General features: G+C 40.4%; 2 protein-coding genes across 3 annotated transcripts in view; one reads left to right on the top strand and one right to left on the bottom strand.

Moving 5' to 3' along the window:
- fntb (farnesyltransferase, CAAX box, subunit beta) overlaps positions 1 to 6,954 on the bottom strand; it is a 38,586-nt gene extending 31,632 nt beyond the window's left edge. For both annotated transcript variants that reach the window (XR_014596425.1, XM_084000705.1), the window contains exons 1-4: positions 6,737 to 6,954; positions 5,117 to 5,181; positions 1,118 to 1,190; positions 192 to 283 (exon numbers count right to left, since the gene is read on the bottom strand). Coding sequence is in view for 1 of the 2 variants with exons in the window: in XM_084000705.1 (XP_083856831.1) it covers positions 192 to 283; positions 1,118 to 1,190; positions 5,117 to 5,181; positions 6,737 to 6,835 (329 nt within the window). In the remaining variant the exon portion in view is untranslated. The remainder of the gene's footprint in view (positions 1 to 191; positions 284 to 1,117; positions 1,191 to 5,116; positions 5,182 to 6,736) is intronic.
- Positions 6,955 to 9,352: 2,398 nt separating this feature from the next.
- On the top strand, positions 9,353 to 23,305 carry rab15 (RAB15, member RAS oncogene family; the record flags this gene model as incomplete). The annotated part of the gene is made up of 7 exons (XM_084000549.1): positions 9,353 to 9,525; positions 19,714 to 19,774; positions 20,725 to 20,785; positions 21,369 to 21,446; positions 22,119 to 22,208; positions 22,969 to 23,034; positions 23,144 to 23,305. Exons 1-7 carry the CDS (start codon positions 9,402 to 9,404, stop codon positions 23,303 to 23,305), a joined length of 642 nt encoding a protein of 213 aa, XP_083856675.1. The 5' UTR covers positions 9,353 to 9,401.
- Between the last annotated feature and the right edge of the window lie 712 nt (positions 23,306 to 24,017).

The following is a 24,017-nucleotide window of genomic DNA, read 5'->3' as shown; positions in this document are numbered from 1 at the left end:
TTGTTTTGCAGCAGCATCTGGTAATTATGAGAACTATGCAAGGGATATAAATAATTTAAAAAGTATTTGGCGGTGCACAGGCTTTATTTGGCTGCATTTCTGCCCCTCGGTAGCAGTTTAGTTGTGGAGTATGAGTGTGCGTGTGTGTGTCTGTGTATCTGTGTGTGTGTGTGTGTGTGTGTGTGACTCACTCGGAGGCGACAGTAGAGGGAATGGGTTCCTCGAGTAGCTCCAGACTGTGAAGAATCCAGAAGCAAAGCCACGGTCTGCTAGCATCCAGACACTACTTACACAGGGATAGACAGCACACACACACACACAGAAACACACACATCACATGATCAGATGGGCATCAGATGACCAATTATAGCAATAAACGACACAGCTAGATCAGTCAGTTGGAGGCAGAGACGAGGGGAAACGGGTCTGCCAGGCACACGCACGCACACACACACACACACACACACACACAGGGGAGAGGCCCAGGAGGAAGACGTTAGAGCCGGGGCACATGGGAAAATATCACAGCACTTATTTTTCTACGGTTGGTAAATATATGACAGTGTTTATGCCGATACATCACAACAACACACTGCTGTGATGTCTTAAGTGCTGATTTTTTTATCACATAATATCATGATTCAGCTTCTAATTTTCCACCGCTGCAACATCATAAATCCAGCGTCACAGCAGCACAGATGCTCCGGCTGTCAGCTGAGGTTTCACTCGCATCAGTCCTGATACTGAGCTGGAGGTGGAGCGAGCAACAAATTCTTTTCTTTCTCTCTTTCTCTATTGTGGTAATAAAAAAAAAGAAAAACAGTTCACTCAAACACACAAAGAGAGGTGACCTTCCTTGGAGTGAGTAAGCATATTTTTCTGAAAAGTGAGTACAATGGTGCTTCTATTTAAAGCCGAGTGAGCCAATCAGGCGCCTAACCAGAGGCGGTGAGTGTTACTGTCCTTCAGGTCGGCCCAGGTTATTACTGACACACACTGGATCTAATGCAGCGACCTCTGAGTGAACTCTGGTTTAAAAACCCAGCTGGAGGGGCAGTTACCAGAACGTAACAACGGATGTTTCACCGTGTGGTTGCACACACTGCGCTCGCCGTACCTCGTAAGTGTCCGATAAATGACGTAAGCCCTTCTTGAGATACTGGTAGTGTTGTTCGCGCAACAACGTCGGCCTGAAGAAACAGAAACAGAAAACAAAGATCATTAACACAGTCACAGCAGGTATAACACCAACAGAGACGTCTGAGTCAGAAGAAGAACAGACTGACTCCTCTTTGTAGAAATGATATTCTCAGCCACAGACAGAGGAGTAATATAATAAGTTCATCTGATACAGAATATTTAGAATATCACATGTAACTGCACCTCACAACATTATAGGAAGAAATATAAAGTGGTTTTATGTTTCAAGCAATAAGTCCACTGACTTAGAATGAAACACTATCATTTTATAAAGCTCTTTAATTTATTATTTTATTGTTATTAATAAAATTGTGTCTGCATTAGCATTGTCCCGATACCAACATTTTTGGTCGGTACCGGTACCAATATGTATTTTTAACCGTTTTACTTGCTTAAGTAGGCTACTGCTGTACCTTTTTGATATTGGTATACCTAACAAGCGTTGTTATGTTATGTTATGTTATGTGTTATATGTTATGTTATGTTATAGTATCATATGTAAAGCCCAATAGAACAACAAGACTAGTACTTATATGATTGTTTGTTTTGCCCTATTTGTTTTTATGTATACTTACTGTTGTATTTGTATAACTGTCCATCTGGGAGTGAGCCCTGCAATGTTTTGGCTACTCATGGTGTGACACTAGTCCATGTCTTACACTTGTCCCTATTGAGAAAATATTAAAATAAAAGTTTTTTTTTCAAGCCCAGGGCGAAAAGACTATAGACACACTACAAATAAAAAGTTCAAACTATTCTAAAAGATACATACAGATGTTAAGGCTGCAGAGCAGAGTGCAACATGTGTATAAAAAGCTTGACACAGTATAATATACATGTAGCATGCAGGAATGTGTTTTATGAGCATTGATATGTATGCAAAAAAGAGCCAGTGCCAGTGATAACAACGGTTCTGTCTGTGTCTCCATCATTTTAATGTCAGCGTGCACGTCTGCACCACAGGAACCACTGCAACTCTCATCTGCATCTGTAGCCCTTCACACCGACACATGTGTGTGTGTTTGAGTGTGTGTCAGTGAGTCAAAGACAGCGGACACACCCTCCCTCACTCACCCCCCACCCACCCACCCACCCACCCAGGCCTATTTGCTGCGTGCCCTTTTCACGCAGCGCTCGCAGTCGCTGCCACGGTTGTAATTAACTCTCTACCTACAAAGGCTTTGTCACGGAGGCTTCGCAGCAGCAGCAGCAGCAGCTCTGGAGAACAACAACAATCAGAAGAAGCAGGGCTAGTGCTTAAGCAACTAAAAGCCGGTCCGCCCACCACAGTTATGCTCATCAGATGTGAGGGTTCAACTCAGCTGTTGAAACGCTGAGGGCAGACGGGGCTGCAGAAGAGCGTGCGAGTAAATTAAAACCTATAATTTCAGTCTCAAGTCGAGCGGAACAAACGTGTGAAAGGAAAATGGGAACAAATACCTCCGATGTTTGAGGTTTAACAATCACGCACAATGATATCCAACCATTTGCACTCACATTAACCAGCTGCACTTCGACATCAGCTTTTTGTCTTGTAGTCGTTTCACTGTCAGTAATTAACCGTTATGGTTTGTATATATTTTGTATATACTATAAATCACCTTAGCAACCACTGATGCTAGAAAGGTCATGTTGTGTCAATTGTTTCCTGTAATTTAAAGGCTTTCTTACGCTAAGGAGGAGTTTACACCCCACAAGCACACTCACATAATCAACAATAAAGGGTTTTAAAGTCTTATTTTGAAATTCACCAGTATCAGTTTCTTCAAAAAAGAGTTAAAGCAGAAGTAAGCGATCCGGTGGTTTTGGCTAATGCTGCGTTCCAGGCAGGCTTTTGAAACCGTAAATTACAGCTTCAAGTCACGACTTACGACTTTGTAGCGTTCCAGGCAACCCACTCGTGTTTCTCCGACCTGTTTTACCTGTGAAAGTCACTATAACGGCCACTCGTAACTTCCGACCCGTGAACTCGTACCAGATCGAACTGGTACGAGTTCACAGGTCGGAAAAACACGAGTTACGAGTTGCCTTGAACGCACCATAACGTCTTGTCAGCCGATGGAGTTAGCAGCCCCCGCCCTCGTCATGGATCTATTGGTCCTCGTCCCTACGTCACCACATTCAGGCGCATCCCTTGGCTGCACACACAGAGCGGACCGCCCCTTTATGCCGTTCTCTCTCCTCATTGGATAAAGGTTGTAGGATACAAGGAAAGTTTTCTCCTGGGCTCAGAGCAGAGTGACTGACAGACCCGTGTTTCAGACCAAACACTCTATGTAAGTGATTGCTGTCGGAAGATACAACTATTTAAGACTTATATTAACACAAAAATATCACTTACTTCTGCTTTAAATTAGTAGGTAGAGTTAAATAAATATTACTTAAAGTCATTTTCTATCGAAATTATGTTCCTGGCATCTTAAGAACCTCCACACAGCTTGATTTCTAAAGCATGATAATTAATACAGCAACAGCGGATGTAAATGCCACCTTCATTAGCATGTGTGTTTGTTGTGCAATTGTGTTTAATTAGGTTGTTGTTGCTATTGATTTAAATACAGGAAATACAAAAATACATTTTTTAAGCGCTTGCCTCCTCTATAATATTTGTAAATTCTGTTTGGATCTTTCTATCTTCAAGAATTTCAAAAGAAATGCCTTTCCTGTTGGACAAATACAACATATCAGCATCTTCTTTTATGTGTTTTTGAGCTGATGGACCAGGAAAACAAATCATCGCTACTAAACACACGACTTCCACTGATGAACTCAATTAATTTTAATTTTCTCATCGTACGACGCAGTGAATAAGCGTTTCCCCCACTGGCTGCAACCCTGCAGGACGACATTCAGGTCCAAGCGGTTGTCATAGAAATGGGATGAGTCACCACCATTAAACGCGGACTGATGACAGCTGATGATAGCAGGAGCAAAGCATGTGGGCTGATCAGTGCATCATTTAGATAATGGCCGTCGTACATCTCCGTGCATGCAGCCACGTCTACCGGCGAGCAGCAGGTGTTGGTGATAAAGAAGAAAACAGCCACAGCCAATCAGCAGCTTTCTTGGAAATGTTTCATAATAGCTGTTCATTATGATCCTCGTTACTATGGACTCACATTATCTGACCAATCTATCACCTTTTGGGTTTGTAAACATGTATTTTTCTCCCTTTTTTCTTTTTATCATGGACTGAATCGAGGTCAGGCCAATTTAGTGTCCTGATTTCATATAACTATTATGGACTAATGTTTGAACATGTCTGAAGCAAAAGCAAAACAACTTCATTTTCTGTTTCCTGCACACAAACGGGGTTAGCAGCATCGCTTTTAAAGGAGAGAACATAAAGAAAACAATATTGCACTTTAAGACCAGTACAGGATGTGCTTTTGTTATCCTAGTGGTGCATTAAAAAAACACAATATGACAAATGTATACTTAATAATTAGGTTATAAACCCAGCTTATACCAGTCCTTTGAAGGATTACAATGGTGTATTTTATGGATAATTTACTGAATATTTCGTTTTGTTGAATTTCGACAGCCGAGACAAAAAGACCAGGGCGCAACAATAAATGTCTGCAGGCTAGAGTTTCTCTGAGAGAGTATTTCCAGGAGGCAATTTTCTTGTCATCTGTGAAGTGAGTGACAGTTAACTACTACGCAGCGCCAAACATGGACATGAAAATAACTTGGATCTAATTGAACTGCCCAGCCATACAAATTCTGGTTTAACAAAACAAATAAAGTCTCCACTTTGCTCTCAGTGTGATTACGAAAAGATTTGTTACAGTGAGGAGCATGAATAACTGAAAAGGTCTGTGCGAAAAGATCACATGGGAATGAATTTTTTTTTTTTTTTAAAGCACCGTTATGTGACTAAACTTTCCGGCATGATGACACTGTGAACACTCACTGTGGTAAGCTGTGTATTTGCTTGTAAACACTGATGACTTCTTCAATGCTGGATTCCACTTTTTTCTATGGGAAAAAAAGAAGAAGAGAGGACATAAGAAAAGAGGAACATAAACAGTCATCATGAGAAATGTTGTGAGCTAAACAAAAATCAGCCATTCACCAGGCAGTCATTATTATTAGCCAAAGGCAGAGGTGTGGTTTGTTTATTAACTTGAATTATCTATGAAATATGCAAGAAATAAATGGATTTTTTTATTAAGATATATGAATCAGACAAGTCATGTTTTGACCTGGAATGACTCTGATTCCTGTTTCACTGTGACAAAATACAGATTTGCCACAATTATACGCAAGCAATGACAAAATAATAATGAGTCAATTATGATGGAAGAGATCCAAAACACGACATGATACTCTTTCTGGAGACAATATAAACGTTTTTCAAAATGAGTGTTTATATAGAGGCCATGGGGAGACGGTTTCTGCACAATGGCAAAGTTTCAACTGATGAGGTGACATAAAGAGAAAGGGTGCAGTGGTTTACTGTCGGATATAGAAGCTAATAAGCCCAAACAGATGGGATTTTAAACTAGATTTTTAAAGAAAATGTTAACTGATCAATTAGTTATTGAAAAATGAATCATTAACTGTTTAATTGTTCCCAATCAACAGGCCAAACATGTAGAGATTTAAGCTTCACAAATGTGTAGATTTGACGCTTTCCTGGTCGCATTTCATTGTAGCCACAATCCAACAAGTCTCCTCCAGATCTGATCAATTGAAAATATTTATTTTGTCACTTTTAATTGATAAAACAACCAATCAATTAATCAAGAAATTACCTGCAGACGTTATGATCTGTTGATATTTTTTGTCTTTATCCTCATTTTTGATTAATTGTGTATTTTGTTTTGTTGTCCTGTTTTTTTTTTTGTTAAGTTTAGGTGGTTTTATCTTTTGTCTGTTTTTTTCTGTTTGCTGGAGTGCAAGCACTTAACAATATAGATACAGAGCTCCAGACTGACCCTAAAATTTGAGACAGTTCAAGTAACTTTTTCATCTACTTGCACTTGTGCAACCAGTACATTTTTGCTGTTTTTTTAACACTGGTGAAACGTAGAAATGGTGACTCTGGACTCTGTCATTTACAGACTCTGTCATTTACAGGTGTCAGGCCACTGTGTGCCATTAATGAAAAGAAATGTGAATACCGTATTTGCTTTGGAAGTTGAATTATGCCCCTAAATTTTCTGCTTGCACTTCTAGGGCCACTGTGCTAATAATGTTATTTAAGATGCAGTGATGCTGCACCTGCTCGCTTCCGGTGTCCTCCGTCACCAACAACAACTAAGTAATTCAAACTTAATCCCATTAACGGAAAATGCTAACGACCTAAAAGCTCACGATTAACGGTTGAAAGGCGACAAGCTAATGACCATGAACGACATTTTTATTTTTTGTTTTACTAATCTAGGAATTAGTTAAAACGAGATACATAATCAATAACTGTTACGTCTGTGACACCTGATTGATTCTCTGTCACACTTTTCCATCCTGAGTGGGAGGAAAAAGTCAAAATCCTTAGCGGCGTTAGTTAGCGTTAGCCACATTAGCTCACCTGCTCCACTGAAGTCACCGTCTCCACCGCGTCATCCACGAACATTTCCGCGGAGTGGTGCTCACTGAAGCACCGTAAGGGTGTCGGTACACCGTCCATGGTGGCTGCTGGAAACCGAGACCCGTTTATACTGCAGTGGAAGTGGAGCCGGAGCCGAGGTTGTTGCTTCTCGTAGTTTGTTTTGATAGTTCGCTCACTTTCACTCGACTCCGCTCCACTTCCGGCTCACGTTGAAGTGGGCGGAAACTACGCGCAGTGTTAACTACGGCGTCTCCAACGGAACAAACTTCTGCCATTCTCTCCAATGCGAAAAACGCGAAACGGCACAAATATAGCCTACACATGGACACACAAAACCTTTTGTAAAAGTCGTCAGTGTCAACTGTTTTTTTTTTTAATTTGACATTTTCAAATGTGTATATGGGTCATTCCGCCAAAAGAGTGCCATTTGCTCATTGTAACTCTTAAAAATTAAACTTAATTTTTCATTCCATTTCAGTATAGAATTTTTAAATATACACATTTACTCATTCAAAATGAGTAGTGGTCAATCTCAGGCTACTATATTTAATTTATTGCTGCTTTTATCATTGCATTTTTGAAGAAAAAGTAACAGCAATGAGGGTAACAGCAATGAGTTTTTAGCATAAAATCAGCAATTATGTGAAATCTAGCCAAATAGCATCTATACTAATAGCTTGAGCACACAGAGCACATTCTTAGGATTTAACTGAATATTTTACTTTTGATATCAACAAACACTGTCTAGAGATAATTTTGGTAACAGGAATGAGTTTTAAGAGTGACGGACCCTGACATAGCTACAATATCATTCAATTTCAGGAAAAATAAATTACAGAATTTAATTTTGGTTTTCCCATGACTTTCAAAAGACCTAAATGATGTCACTTCCAGCAGAACATGTCACTGGTGGAATGTTCCAAAACTTTTAGAGTGTAGAATGTGTTCGGTAACAGCACTGAGTGAAAACCTGGGGACGGGACTAAAATGTGAATTTTAACCAAAATATAATTAAGTTTTAATTTAAAATTTTTTATATAAGTGTAGATATAATATAAAGTCACACTAATATGCAAAAAAAATGAGATTTTAGAAGGATTTTAGTCATTATGCATTGTTGTAAACTATAGCGTTTGGTTCTGGGGACATGCAACAAAGGCTATGTTTCAGTGCTTTGAAAGCCTTTTTATAGTAATTAAAAATTATATATCTTTAATTTCTACAGTGATTCATGTGTATGGTGATTAGTTTATCAATTAAATGCAATTTATATTATATTAATATATGTTTTTATACATTTAATATGCTGGGGACATAAATGGCACTCTTTTGGTGGAATCGCCGATATACTATACAATCTATTTTCTTTAAGTTTCGGTTTTCCCTCGTTCTGTCATTGGTGCTTGGATGTTGACGTCGAAAGAAGCGATGCAACCGCGCGTATTATTTCAAGTCAAGTCAGCCACACTCAAACAAAAGTACCGTACCTGATTCCGTTTAGCCTTCAAAATAAACACTCAAAACTTTGAAATGAAAAACTCTCAACCATATTTTACCCAGTTGCTTTTTAACTAGCTACATGGGATCAAGAAACAACCAGAACATTTAAATAACCTGGCACCCTGGTTTTCTGGGTCTGTTATCCTGATTTGTATAAATCTTGAAAAGCACAATGTGGGCAAATTACTAGAAACAAATCAAATCAAATAAACAAAACAAGCCTTCCACACAAGTCACTTGGAGCTCCTGATGGCCATCAGGACCTCAGGATATTTGCTCATTTGCTCGGTAATCCAGCTTTACAATAAAGTAGAGGATATGCTTTTTCAGTTTTTAATAGGCCTATATGGCCTGAGCTGTATGACTCTTTATGACTCATTTGATTGATTGGATTTAAAGGGCTTTTAAATATTTTATTAATTCAAGTCCCTCACTAAAATTCTGATTTAAGGTTTTGTTTTATCAGTAGTCCATATCATGTCCATATCAAGTAGATTTTACAAAATAAAATCAGCTTCAGTCATGCTCAGACACAGTGCCCCCTCTGGGCACACTAAGTGGCCTATAATTGGCTCACCTGAAGCCCATCCAACTAATGACAGAGGTGTGGTGTCATCAGGCCTTCAGCCTATGTATATGCCTGTGCCACTTGTCATGCCATTTGCCTGAGGAAGACCACATCGGTCGAAACGTGTAAGTAAGTAATTATAGCCTAGAGAATTTTATTCAATTCAGTTAAATAAAACGATCAGGAAGTCATGCTACTTGAGACTGAATACACTTCAAACCCCATAATCTCAATTTTCTCCAGTAATTTATAGGCTTTTATGCTGGAAAATCACACCCGGAAGTGCTTTTTCCTCATTGGTTCCTGCTTGACAGTGGTCCACCGCACCCACTGGAAGCTGAGGGCTGCCTGGGAAGCTGGAGGAGCATCCCTGTTTTTGTTGCCCACACCGACCCAACAGCAGCAGTGTGTAAGAAGAAAAAAAAAAAAGAAAAGAAAAAAAGGAGGAAGCCCAGCCCGAGCCTCATGCCGACCGTCTTCTGAGCAGACATGGGATGCAGGTGGGGAGGGATCGGCCGTCCATCTCTGAGTTATCTGACCGGGGGGCTTCTCTAATCCAACAGCACATCCAGCACCATGGCTAAACAGTACGATGTTCTCTTCCGACTCCTGCTCCTCGGAGACTCCGGGGTTGGGAAAACATGTTTGTTATGCAGATTCACGGACAACGAATTTCACCCGTCTCACATCTCCACCATCGGTAAGAAAGACCCTGCACCAGTTCCTCTGTCCTTCTCATCAGCTCTCCCATGCATCTCCAATGGGCTTTTCTTTTCAGCCTTTTCTATTGATGCTATATATGCGCATCATCACTCTACTCTTTTGTTGCCTGTGGCTGTTCAATTCCACAAATTAGATTAGTTTTATTTTATTTCTTAAGTTAAAAAAAGAAGAAGATGTGGCTTAATTTAAATAGTGGAGTGAATTCAGGTGGAATATAAAGAGAGTGTTCATTATCAAATCAGTGTGATTGCATTGGTTGGGGGAACCCTGGGGGGTATGAAGAGATGAAACACAACATCATGAAGATGAGTTTAATAACTATCAGCGCTTGGCACTGACTCTCTCATGTGGCAATGGGCTTTGTTTTGGCATCAACCTCCTGACAAACTGGAGTCTGAGGGTCCCCATGTGTCAGTCATGTGGGGGTTCCTGATCAAAGAGAGGGATGGTTTTATATTTATTCATCACTATTTATAGAGTTTGGATAGTTTCAGTTATCCCAATAATGAGTCAGGGGCATAAAAGATGACATTTTGGAGCAATAATAGGATAATTACGGCACAAATGTGTTATTGTTGTTTGTGTTCGTGTATTTCACATATTCAGCTTTCTTCTTTATTATAAACTAAAAAGCATCAGTTTCTACACTTGGTCACGGATTTGCCACATCCCTTGAAATCGGTATCAGCTCAGCAGAGCTAAGCCAGACTCTTTGCTGCTCATAGTTATGTGCTGTGCAGCAGCGTGTACATATCTCTGTGCATAGTTTGGATTCAGAGTGCGGACCATGACAGGCACATTAACCATGCTTCACTTTGAGGTTCGGGGAAAATGAGGATGTAAGGATGCTGCTGCTGCTGCTGTGGAGTCTCTTATCTCCTTCTCTGTGGCACCTGGTCTTTTCCTAAGTGTGCACATGTTTGTGCGTTGGTGCATTCACCTAACAGACATATTTTCCTCCAGGAGGCTTGTTTATTTTATTTTTTTTTAAGTTAGTGTGTACTTCCTGACACCATCTGCAGAGAAGGAAAAATGCAGAAACCCCTTAATTGGCTTGAGGGTAAAGTAAAAGTCAGTTGTGGTGGAGGATAACTGATGTTTTAATGAAAAGACTAGGGACAAAGTTCTGCAGACAGACACAGTTGCTACATTAATTATTCATTTTAACATCTTTCACCCATTGATGTTTTTTACCTGGAGGCTTTAATCGTGGATCAAAGCCTAAGCCTTTATGGTTGGTGAGCGCTCAGTAGGAGGTAAAAACTCCAGTTTACCTCTCTCTTGCTCATAACACAATCCTAAAAATGCCCTTTTGTTGTTTCACCTGCTTTCAGCCAGTTGTGATATACCCTCACATGCTTACACAGACTGCAGTATGCTATTTTTAAGTCATGCACCCATAGCGCTCTACGGGAAACTTCCACCCTGTAGAGTCATGCAAAGCGTTCAACCTGCCCGTGCATGACGATTTAAAAACAGAGTGTGAAGGTTTAGTTGTGATCTCTTTGTGTTTGTGTTGTAGCGTAACCAAATCTTCTCGAGCACAGCTGGATGCTCAGAAATCAGGCTCCAGAGTATACGTGCATGCAGATCCAGGACCGGTTTGGTCGTGGGCAGCAGACTGTGTAGAAAAGCCCCCGACGCCGGCCGGCAGGTGTGATAATTCAGGACTAAACAAACCTTTCAAACTTCAGAGGGAGAGAGAAAGATCAAGAGTGACCACCACCGGTGCTCTCATGCGCTAGATCGATAAATAATTTCCCAACCTTCACGGTGACAGAGGGATATAAATTCACTCCCGCGCCCCCCTCCTGATGGGCAGCTCCATTATTCACCAGTTCCTGTTACAGTTCACTCATCCATGATTTTTGCTCTTAATTATCTCAGAACCTGCTGGGACCTCTCTCACACATGAGTCGTGTTCAACAAAACCACATGGACACTGAAACATTACTCGACTGCAGGAACATCTTAGTTCAAAAAGCATTCGGCGTTAACGCTGCTGTAACAAACTGTTGGAAAACTCTCCATAAAAGGTTGAGGTTTGGATCCCGTTCAGGCTGCATAAAACTCACTGTTAGTGTGTGTTGTCATGGTGAAACAGGACAGGCCTCTCCACTGACCGATGCTACCGATGCTCACTATCATTGTATACTGGTTGAAATTGAAACCATGTAACAGGAGCAGCAACAAAGGTAAACAAAGGTAGGCAGACAGGGTGTGACCACAGTCTCCAGTTGTTTTCTCTAGAGGTCAATGGTCAAATAACAGTCAGACTGATCCTTACAGGCTAGAGCTCGACAGATAGTGGATGATTAAAGGTAGATAAAGCCTGATTGATTGATTGAGATATAGTAACCATAGTTTGCAGCAGTCAGTCAGTACATTAAAGCAGAAGTAAGTGGTCCGGTCGTTTTCGCTAATGCTGCGTTCCAGGCAGGCTTTTGAAATCGTAAATTACAGCTTCAAGTCACAACTTACGACTTTGTAGCGTTCCAGGCAACCCACTCGTGTTTTTCCGACCTGTTTTACCGGTGAAAGTCACTATAACGGCCACTCGTAACTTCCGACCGGTGAACTCGTACCAGATCAAACTGGTACCACTTCACGGTCGGAAAAATACGAGTTTCCTTGAACGCACCATAGCAGTCCTCGTCGCTACGTCACCACATTCACGGCGTTCCTTGGCTGCACACACAGCCCTGCATGCCGTTCTCTCTCCTCATTGGATAAAAACTGTAGGATACGATAAATGTTTTCTCTTCGGCTCAGAGCAGAGCAGAGGGACTGAGAGACCCGTGTTTCAGACCAAACACTCTATGTAAGTGATTGCTGTCGGAAGATATAACTATTTAAGACTTATATTAACACAAATATATCACTTACTTCTGCTTTAAGAGTCCGTCCAGAAGACTGTATTTTTTGGAAACAGGTCCCGGAGTGGGAAAATCTCAAAACGCCGCCCCAGCGTTTTCCTGTAGACACCCAAAACAGATCTTTTGTAAAACGATGATGTCATAAGCGCCACTGCTCTCACCTGTAAAGTGAGCCACACTGCTAGACGTTACAGTCTATGGACGTAACGTAACAACGACAGCTGACTACTGTCTGGTCCCTCGGACATTGTGGCTGAATCGCGCCTGTTAAATCACCATCAATTGTCATATTTGCACTGACACAACATTTGTTTGGAGTTTGAATATAGTCAGGTTCACTGTGTACACAAATGTACTTTTTTGGGAATTTTTTGGGGATTTATTGACCTATACATTTTTGGAATCTGCAGACCTTGGGGATTCCCACTTACAGACACCTGTATGGCGGCCATTTTGGAATTTCAAAACGGGCGCCATAAAATACAGAATTTCAGTTATCTTGGCCTCTAAACAACCTAGAAACTCAATTAAACATGCCAAACCTATATATGTATAGTATATAGTGTGTGTGTATATATATATATATATATACTGCAGAGAAGCTTTCCGTCTTCTTCTCTGTTTTTGGTGTTTATGTGTAGCAGCAATACAACGCCACACTCGCTCCACACAGGCCTGGCGTATGTACAGTACTACAGCGTTTTGAGTCCTTTTTAGTGGATCCATGTGTACACAGATATTTCTTGTAACGATGCCGTGTTTATGGAAAAAGATCATTTTGAGTTCAGCTCTGTCTCCGTGTGGACAAGGCCACACATTTTAATCACAGTAGCTCCTTTTGTCCCCAGGTGGCTCCTGTAGAAAAGACCATGACAACAGTGGCAGCTCAGTTGTAGGAAGCTCCACTTCTGGGATGTAGGAAGCAGTTTATTCAGTCTGTAGTTTAGCAGGCAAGCGCCAATGTTGAGCCCTGGTTAAACAGAAACGATCTTGTGTTTACAATGGTGTTACCTCGCTTTTTGTGTGGAGATCTGCTGTAATAAGAGGATGTACTGTATCTGGACTGTGCAACTGGAGGAGGGTATGTTCAGTGGTAGGCCACATGACTTGGTGCAGATATACTGTTGTATAGTCTAGTTTCCTGCTTTTGCAAATTACTTCTGCAGATGAAGAATAAAATGATTTTTTTCTTGTGCACAGATCAAAAATAGATTGAAACCTGCATTCAAACTCAAGCAAGGTTTCGTGTCTTTCTTTGCTTTCATCATTTTAGATACTCAGAAATAGGATGACAATAAATAGCACACCAGGCATCATCATGACTTCATTTCCTGGGTGCAGCAGGCAGCTCAATATAAAATAAAAGCCCAAACAATCCTGATCTCACCTGAAGGATTGTTGATCTACTCCTGTTTTAGTCTAACAAGACTCCTCCCGCTCCTCTGGTGTTTCCATCTGAGGCTGAGAGCGCACATATCACCGGCAGAGCAGCTGCACAGATGATTTGGTGATGGTATTCAGTCACAGTGCCCAGTTTAATCTCCGTCACTGTTACCTCGGCCGCCCTGTCACCGCCGCGGCCCCTCAGAGCTGCCGGCCACCAAAAAAAAAAAAAAAAGCCCTCTGAGGTACGAGCGTTGGCCCCGACACTACATCATAGCTCAATAAGCAGCTGTCCTTGTGGTGGTGATCCCAGTGGTGCTGTGGTCAGGGTCCTGCTCAAACACTCAGCCCACTGCTGTTTGATGAGCTCATTAGACTAAAGGGCCTGGCATGGATCACAGAAACCACAGATGACCGTGCTGCTGGAAAGAGGTTGTCAAGGAAATGAATACTGCTGCTGCTGCTCTCTAGGAATGTAAAGGTGTGGCCTTATATCTTATGATCCTGTTTTTTTTTTTTTGTTATCCTGTTTGTTTCAGTGGCTGTTGCATGTCAAAAAACAGCTTGATACTCCAGTCTGGTGTCCTCCTGAGAGGTTAAAGTCCAGACGGTGAGCTGTGGTTTGCATCAGGCTGGGGAGTTTTGTAACATGCCTGTCTCTGCACATCCCCTGTCATCTCTCTGCTGTGTCTTTTAAAAATGCATAAAATGGGCAAACAGTGGAAATTTAGGTCATAAATCAAGGACAGTTTCATTCATTGCCCTTGATTTTCTTCCAAGTAGCTTTTAAACTAAAGGTATACAGCATCTAAAACATGAGCATATGTGCACATTTTATGCCAATTCCAATATAAATAGTTGAGAGTAAAATAAAGAAGAAGCTCATTATGTATATTAGCAGTATTCATGACATTAATATCACTCCACCAAATAGCAACAGTGTTGGAAAAACCAATGCAGCAGAACCAGATTTTTCATCCTCTGTTTACTCCACACACACTCTCTTCTTCTTCATCCACATTACCCATGATGCAACTCAACTGACAGCAGTTTGAATGGGTTAGTGTTACACTAGCAGCTTGAGCTACTTGACACTCCACCGACCGTGACTCAAGTGATGTATATACGCACACGTATATAATGTTTAGCATAATGGTGAAAGGTTTTGCCACTTATGGGACTTAATATATGTAAATTCCAATGTATTTGCGTTAAGCTGACATTAGCTGACATATATACGGTATATATATACGTAGGCTTGGTAGATTTATTGGCCAGGCTTTAGTATAGCATTAAAGTTATATTCATTTCCTGATGAATTTTCTCCTCCCAGTTTTCACTCAGTCCTGGGAGCAGTTTTGGACTCAGTCATAATGTAATTTAAAAAGAAAGTGCTGTATAACACAGGTCTGATATGAAATCATCCCCAGGTTAATTCTGTATGGTACAAAAGTTTTGCCGCGCAGAACGATGACAGGTTTCTTATTGATAAAAATGTATTTCCCCCCCGCCTCCATCCTGCTGTGGCCTGAAGACAGCAGCTGTGAACAGTTGTTGTCTGTCCTCAGCCGGCGATGATAGTCATGGATGACAGAGCCGTTCTCCAGAGAATTTGTATCAGTGCCAGAGCGTCCGTCCGTCCATCCGTCCATCCGTCCATCCGTCCATCCATCCATCCGTCCATCCGTCCATCCATTAGTGAGTCTGTAAGCATTACCTACAGCACACTGACACGTGTCACCGCCTAATCCGTCTTGCACAGTCGAACACAGTCATCCTGGTAATTAGTCAAGTCAATTTTTCTTTTTTTTGGGGGGGGGGGGGGGGGGGGTTGGGGGGTGTGTGTGTGTGTGCCCATTCCCCCGATCGTACATGGTTTTCACACCGCTGATTGTGAAATGCTGCCATGTTAAATGAACTGCTGTCATATTGCTCACATTGTGCTCGTCGTCCTCATTGTCACAGTTTCCTCTGGGGGGAAGCTGCAGAGTGACTCAGGAGTTTCACATTTTCTTTTTAACAGCTGGATTTTTTTTCCTAAAGGTGTGTGAAATGTTTGCTTTTCAGACACAGTTCGAGTCAATAATACGCTGTTCTTCATTTTCAGATCATACAAAACAAACACTAACATACTGGAGTTTCTGCTCCTTCATGCAACATATTTGGCTGCAGAGCACACACACATGCACCTTTTCATCCGACCTGTGATAGTAACACCCAAAACAATGTGAATATCAAACCTCTGAAACACACACACACAACACACACGCACAGACAGTTGATTCACCTTCACACCAGCCAATGTCAGCCCGTTGTGTCTCGGGTCAGTTGTTGTTTGCAGTGTGGTTTTGCACGTTGTTCACTCTGCTCGGCTGTTGTAAAACAATACAAAGCAATCAGATGGCCACCCGTTGAGAATTGATTTATTTCACAGCTGGAATCAGACAGTACAGAGGATGAACTTTTATAATTGTGACTGTTTAAGCAACTTGCTGATGATTTCCATTTATTGTAAAATGTGTGTTGTCATTTTGATTCATAAAAAACAAAACGCATATAGGAATATCAAATAAACGATCATAAACATATTCATATAAACAGAAAATAATGTAAACAGAAATCATAATGAAAGTTTTAAAAATGGCAGGAGGTTTTTGACAAATACGTAAAAAATCTCAACCCAACAGCAACATAGACATCTTGATATTCACTCACTAATTATATAAATCGGTGCCTACATTATGTTACCCACATAGGTTTTACTCATTTATCTCCAACAAAACATTGCCAACATGAAACAACTTCAATCCCTGTGTGTTTATTATGTTCTGAACATACACACACATACCTTCTGTATAAGCAACAATACCTTTATCAGATGTAATAGATGTATTTCTACCCTGCCTCATTCAATAGCGAGTCTTCTCTTGCTTTATCAAGCCAGTGGGAAAAATAAATAAAAAATGGCTGTGTGGAATAACAGCAGCAAAAGCGATGGAAGTAAGAATGAGATGGAAATATCAAAATCTAAATACACGTCTCTGGCTTTCATTACTTTTTATTCTAAAGCTTCCTTCTGCAGGTTTTATGAATAGAAAGAATAAAGGCCATGAAGGCTGAGGCAATGGGAGCTCTCCCACTAACGATGTAAAAAAAAAAAAAAAGCAGAATCACAGTTATGGCCAGACATTGCAGATTGAAAAGCTTTTATATTGTGCAGGGATTATGAATATATATGTATATAGTGCAGCATGCATGAATAGGTACATGTATTTTATCTATTTATTTGGTTTCCTGGATATCAGCGACACACTGTGCTACAAATGACACAAGCCCTGATTATATCATTAGATTCACACTGTATTGATTAATATGGATCTGATATCATATATTACTCAGCCTGCAGACGCTCAGTTATACAGTATATGTGGGTAACTGAGGTACAGTAACACACAATATGTTAAAAAAAAGTGCAATTATAGTTTTATAGATTAAAAAACATATAATTTGTCTCCTGCATGATAAAACTAAACCAATCAGTCCAAGTTTTACTTTATACCCCCACTGCACAGCTGGATAATCCATTATACTCTTTATCTGGGCTTCATATTTTAAAGTTAAACCATTGTTGTTTGGATGGATGAATCCTGACTGAAGCTTAATTCACTGCTAATTCAGCTGAACAATGACACTGGAATTAGCCCTCTTGCTCTCTTTCTCCTCAGGCCTCAGGCAGAGCGAGCCACAGATTGTTACGCTGACCTTTCACTTAGTCTTCGTCTGAATACTCTCTAGTCAAAGAAAAAAAAGCTGCTTCCCCCTCACAACTTTAATGAGGACCTTCACATGAGCCCCAGACTCCGCGGGGTCTCTCCTTGACTCCAGCTTGTTCTTGAAAAAACAAAAAATACACATAATAAACAAACATAAAATCTTTAAAAGAATCATCCAGGGCCAGGCTATTATTGTCCATCTGTCAGCTGTTTCTCTTGGAAGACAAAATCTTGCAGAAACAGAAACGCAGCCATAAAAAAACCCCACAAACGGTTATTTTTCCCCAGTTGTGTGTGTGTGTGTGTGTGAGTTGATCGACCTCTGTCTCTCCTCCTCCGAGTGCCGATGCCAGCTGTGACACTTGGCTGCTGAGTGTCAGGTTAACTGGGATGAACTGTTAATTGATTTCTCGGGGATTAGCGTGGTCTATAGGAGCGGGTGGGTTTGCTTTTTTATTGACTTGGACGCATTAGTGTGAGGATACAATGGTGGAGAGAAGAGATAAACACAGAGCTGCTTCTACTCAGGCAGGTTGATTGTGTCCCATCTCGACAGTTGCCCAGAGTCCTCTGGGATGTTTCTGGAGATTTGGGAGTTGATTCATTTACATTTTACTGCTCATGCTCTGATTCTGATGTTTTAGGGAGATATAAGGGGATTTTCTCCATTTGGAAATATAGGAAACAACATTTATACCATTACACCTGATACTTAAGTACGTTTGTGTGTATGAATGTGGTATGAGGAGGGATATTGTGTTATTTTATTTTATGTAAATTACTTTTGGCTGCTTCCTCTTGAATGAAAAAGTGATTTATAAAGTTTGATTGATAGTATTGGGATACTTAAGTAACAATACGATATCATTGCAATTTCAAACATTTTGCCATAAAGTAGTGCAATAATACAGTTTTTTTTGCACCTGCAAATGCTGCTAACATCTGTATTACCTATAAGCTATTTATCTATAAATAGATAAAGATCCATGTATTCATATAGCCACACAAAATATTGCAATATGATAGTGTGTATATATAGATCCCCCCCCCCCCCCTTATCTCATACAGTAGCTGAAACCTGGTTGTGTTGTCTTTTATGAGGAGGCCACAACATGGGTGTCTTTGTTTGTCAAAATTATCCATCCATGTAACTCTGTTTGCATGTAAACAGAAAACTAACACGTGCACATGTTTTCCGACCACATCGCTCACCTCATCGTCACAAACAAACACAAAAGGGGAGAGAGGTCGATGCAGGAGGAGACACAGAGGAACTACATCACAGATGTTCCACACATTGACTCTGGAGGCCATTGACATGTCGGGCTATAAATAATATAGTACTAATACCTATTACATAAATCTAACCCATAATTAAAAAGTTAAATGATCCTGCATCTAGTGACGTGGCACCGCTGTGTTCTGGATAGAGCAACAAACTGTCATGTCATCTATTTTCCCCACTCTGACAAAGTATATTTTATAGGGAACTAATCAATATTTGGATTAAAATTTTTGTTATACACATTATTATATATAATTAAAAATATATTAGCGTCAGCACTGGTGTGACGTATCAGCAGCTTCTGGCCTCCAAAAATAAAGACAGGGTGAATATTTTATGTAGAAATGAAAAATCAGCTGTCTTCTGAAATAGATCAGAGAGTCCACTTCCTGTTTAACCCCTCCCCATCCTTCTTCTCATCGCTTCCTCTGTGGTGTTAAGCAGAGCTTTGCCTTCCTCTTCCTCCTCTTCCTCCTCTTCCCCTGTGATCGATGCAGAGACCCTGCTCACTGGATCATTAGCCCCGTCTCCTCACAGGGTGATGATGATGAAGAAGATGATGATGACGGGGCTCTGGTCGTATTAGCGCCCCTCTCTGATGTTACAAAGCTGCAGCAGATACCGATGAGCCCCCGTCTGTCGAAGACGTGTCGGGTTAATTGATTCCAGCCACTTATCGGCTGAGGAAGCGTTCGTTCACCTCTCTGCTGAGAACATTCAGACCGTTTAGCTCACACGTCCGGAGGAATATCAAACACCCAGACTAGAGCTCCTGTGTGTGTGAATGCACTAGTATATTATTGTATTTCCTGACCATATATCTTTATCTCTGTGTGTCTCTCTTACAGGAGTCGACTTCAAAATGAAGACACTGGTAATAGATGGTATCAAAGTACGGACACAGATATGGTAGGATATTAAAATGAAACCCAGTGTTTGGTGTCCAACATACCGCGGTTTGTGCTGTTGTATGTGTCTGTTACAGGGTTTGTGTCATTTTATGTTCTTGTCGACTGCAAAACTAATTGCCTTGGGGGACATAATGAAGAAACGTTGAAAGTTGGTGGTTTTGTGTATGGGATTTACAGTGTTATTAGATATACTGTATTACTCACCTGCAGGTCTGACAGAGGGGATGTTATTTAATTCAGATGTTATATAACTACTATAACTTATGGATGATGTTGTGTGCTGGGCTGTAGCTTTTACTGACATCACTGAGGTCATGACCTTTGTGGCTGTCTAGAGAAATATGAGGAATTTCACATTTGACTCATTTTAAACCTGAGTCATGATCTTCTTATCTTCTCCCTAAACTGCAGTATAAATAAAAACTGCTAGTTTTAGTTTAGTTTTAGTTCATTCAGTTTTATTTGTCCAGGGTCACTGTACAAAAGAGCACTGATTTCACTGAGACAAATTGTTTTAATCTGTTGCAAATAGTCTTAATTATTTTCATCTGCAGTTTCTGGGCTCACAGAATAATACATACGACTTTTTGTTGATCCCACTTATGGGAAATTCAACAAGCAAAGAAAGTAAGGAATAAAATGTAAAGACATTCACTATGTACAGATATATGTAAACAAAATAAGTACTGTTATGTACTAAATTATATAAACAGAAAGACAAAAATAATACAATATATCATAATACAAATACATATCGGATCATATTTCATTCATTCACATTACAAACCCATATAAATAATCTCCTATAGCATCAGTATGTTGACATAATAATGTTTAGCAGATCTCATGTTGGAAAGTAGAGCAGTGTTTCTGTTTCTACTTTGCATGTTGTCACATTTTAGTCTCACAACTGTTGCGTGTGTGTGTGTGTGTTTGTCGTCTGTCCAGGGACACCGCGGGCCAGGAACGGTACCAGACCATAACCAAGCAGTATTACAGAAGAGCACAGGTATTTGGCCCCATCAGGTCTGCTCTGTTCACTCTGTGGCTGCCAGTGATCTGCCGCCGCACAGCCGTGTAATGTGTAATGCAGCGCAACAAATTTAAATCTAATTTATTTCTGAAATTGAATTTGTCACAGCTACAGAAATAAACTGATGCCAAATGCTTGGCTCCGCATCAGGTAGGCAGATGAACCGTTTAGGTGCTTTTAGAAAAAGGGGGCCAGAGTTGATACAACTAAAAGCATTTGCTCTTGCACCAGTCGTATTGTAAAGTCAGTGTTTATATTAAAAGAGCATTTCCCTGTACACAACCACTGGTACACTGACTGGCATAGTTTTATATCATTTAGCTTTGGGCTGCTAACAAGATTAAAGTGGGTGAAACTGAAGAGACGAATCCAGTTCCTGTTTTTGTTTCTTACAAAGTAAAATGAGTTGAAGATGCTGCCAGCAGATCTGGTTTGTTTGCACTTCATCATATCGACTGTCACTGATTTTAAAATACTGTTTCTTACAACAACAACTCTCTGAAGTGCTTTAAAACACACTGGTTCTTCTCACTCACCTGTTTTCCACATCTCTGCTCAGGGAATCTTCCTGGTGTACGACATCACGAGTGAGCGATCTTTCCAACACATCATGAAATGGGCCAGCGACGTGGACGAGGTGAGTCATCCAGATCTGGGGATTTAGGAGTTAGATAAATCAGGTGTGGTGGAAAATCAACAAGCATTTCTTCTTCTATTTCTTCATCATCATCTTCTTCTTCTTTCCTCCTTTCTCCTTCTTCTTCCTCCATATTACAGAAAAGGCAAAACTAACGGGCAGAGGTTGTTAAAGAACATACAAATGCTTTAACCTGACATCTGTAGCCTACAGTGTTCTGTGATTATGATTATGTCCCATTCATTTTCAAATGCCTGTCATTGTACCTTTAAATGCTATTTCATCTGTATTTTGGAAGAAGAACATTTGTTACTCTTGCAGACATTTTTTTTCTAACAGGCTCCATGAAGCAGCCTCGTCTGCCCTGCTTCTCCCGGACATTTCCCAGATGATTTTATTCTATTAATTTAGTCATTATAGACCTAATTTCCTCTGTGGGGGCTTATCTGAATATATACGCTATTGATCTTGGCACGCTCCCTACATATTTTTAATCTAGGTCTCATTTCCTGAGCATTGTCGCTCCTCTGTTTTCTTCCTTCTCCCTTCGCCTTCTGACATTTGAAATATCTCTCCCCCCCTCTCACTTCCTATCTCTTTAATTTTGTTTTTCATTCCTCTTGCTTTTCTGTAAATATCCGACCTTGTCCTCATCGTGATGAACGCCGACAGTACGCTCCAGAAAAGGTCCGGAAGATCTTGGTGGGGAACAAGTCAGATGAGGTGGACAAGAGGCAGGTGGCCACAGAGCAAGGCGTCAAGGTGAGTCAACCACTGCTTCCTTTGTTCGACTATAGTTCCCCAAAAGATGAAATAGACTCACAACAGTGATAATATGAAGTGGGTTGAGTTCTGTTGGAAAATAAATTCTAGTTTTCCAAAAAATTCCAAATATATCAGGTTGAGTTTTTTTGGAAAATGTTCATAGGGCCTTCAGTTGATTAAAATGTTGTTAATGTTAATTAAACACATCACAGTCTTTAAGTGAAGTGTTGAATAATGGACAAACGTGCTGCTTTATGCAAATATAACTTTATTATACTTTAACTAAAAACAATGACAAATATTGTCCAGAACCCCTCAAAGACCTCACTGAATTTGGCATAAATAATAAAAATATGCTCAAATTGTAACATGACAGCTCCGTCTGAGTGGCAACTGTTAGCAGAGATGGTTTACCTTGAGACTGCAGCCGTGTAACTACATAACATAGAAAAATGTAAGACATAAATACTTTTGCAGAATGTATACAAACACATATTAAGAGGCTGTGAGTTGGACTGTAACTCTGAAAACCGAAAAACATGAATCATTGGTCTGGTTTGTTTCCTGTAACAGAACTAGAAACAGTTTACTACAAGCTTGTCCTCATCATGTTTCAAATGACAGTAGTAGAAAATGGTTTCTAGTTCATAAACAAACTCCAAGACCCTGATGCACTAATCTGACCCAAAAGAACCAGATAGTATTAAAAGAAAATCAAGGTGCACTTGAACACACTCTCTGTGCTCCTGTCCTGCAGTTGGCTAAGGCTTATGGGATGGACTTCTTTGAGACAAGTGCCTTCACCAACCACAACATAGCAGAGGTGAGTGGAGAGTCATAATAAGATCAGATCAATCAATGCATTACTGAAAAATGGGAGGAAATGGTCATAAATGCAGCTCATCTCTCCTCTTCTTCTTGTTTTTTTGCAGACTTTCACACGATTGGCTGAACAGGTGTTGGCGGCCAATAAAAAGGACTTGGATCTTCTCCGGATGTCCGCCAACGACGAGCTTGATCTAACTGCTCTGGAGGAAGAGGAGGGACTCTGTGACGGCACGGCAGACGACCAACGCAAAGGCTGCTGGTGTTAAAGGGAGAGCGATACATATGTCATCGCCACACACTTTGCACACAACATGGCTCCTTTTGTGTTTATGGAGCGATGCCAAAAAAAAAAAAAAGAGCCATCAGAGGTGGAAAACATTTTTTGCCAAGTGTGTGGTGGTGAATGAACAAACTGAAGGTCCAAATATCAAAAGTTTCCCTCCGTGGGACTGAATGTTCTCGACCTAAAGCTCAGTTCAGTGTGTCTTTGATGTAACCAAATGCAAACCCTCTCCACTACAAAGTCTCCAATTGACATGCAGTTGAAAATACAAAAAAGAAACTTCCAGAGGAGGTGGAAAAAGAAGAATTTATCATGTTTTCTTCTCAGAGTTTGTACTTGTACAGCGGTCCAGATCTAGTGGATAGGGAATGACTTGGGTCTCTAAGCTGAGCTGACTTGAAAATTTTCAAAATGTTGTATTTCTTGCTTATTATTATTATTTTTTTCTTTCAAAGCGGTGTCTCTGATCTGCCTTGCACATCAATGATATGATCGATTACTTTTGGCCTTCCTTCACCCTTTAGTATTTCCCTTCAGGTGAGTATTAACACCACAGCACCTACAGCCTTTTTTTCTTTTTAAATTCACCATCAAATGAATTAGAATAGATATAGTGTAAGAAAACACCACAAGAGGGCGCTATATGCATTGAAGAAACGTCATAGTGACACACACCATTAGTTTTTTTTTTTTTA

The sequence above is a fragment of the Trachurus trachurus genome (assembly GCF_905171665.1).
Source record: "Trachurus trachurus genome assembly, chromosome: 24".
Classification (NCBI taxonomy): domain Eukaryota; kingdom Metazoa; phylum Chordata; class Actinopteri; order Carangiformes; family Carangidae; genus Trachurus; species Trachurus trachurus.
The sequence above is the reverse complement of the archived record's forward strand: the minus strand, read 5'-3'. Positions and strand labels throughout refer to the sequence as shown.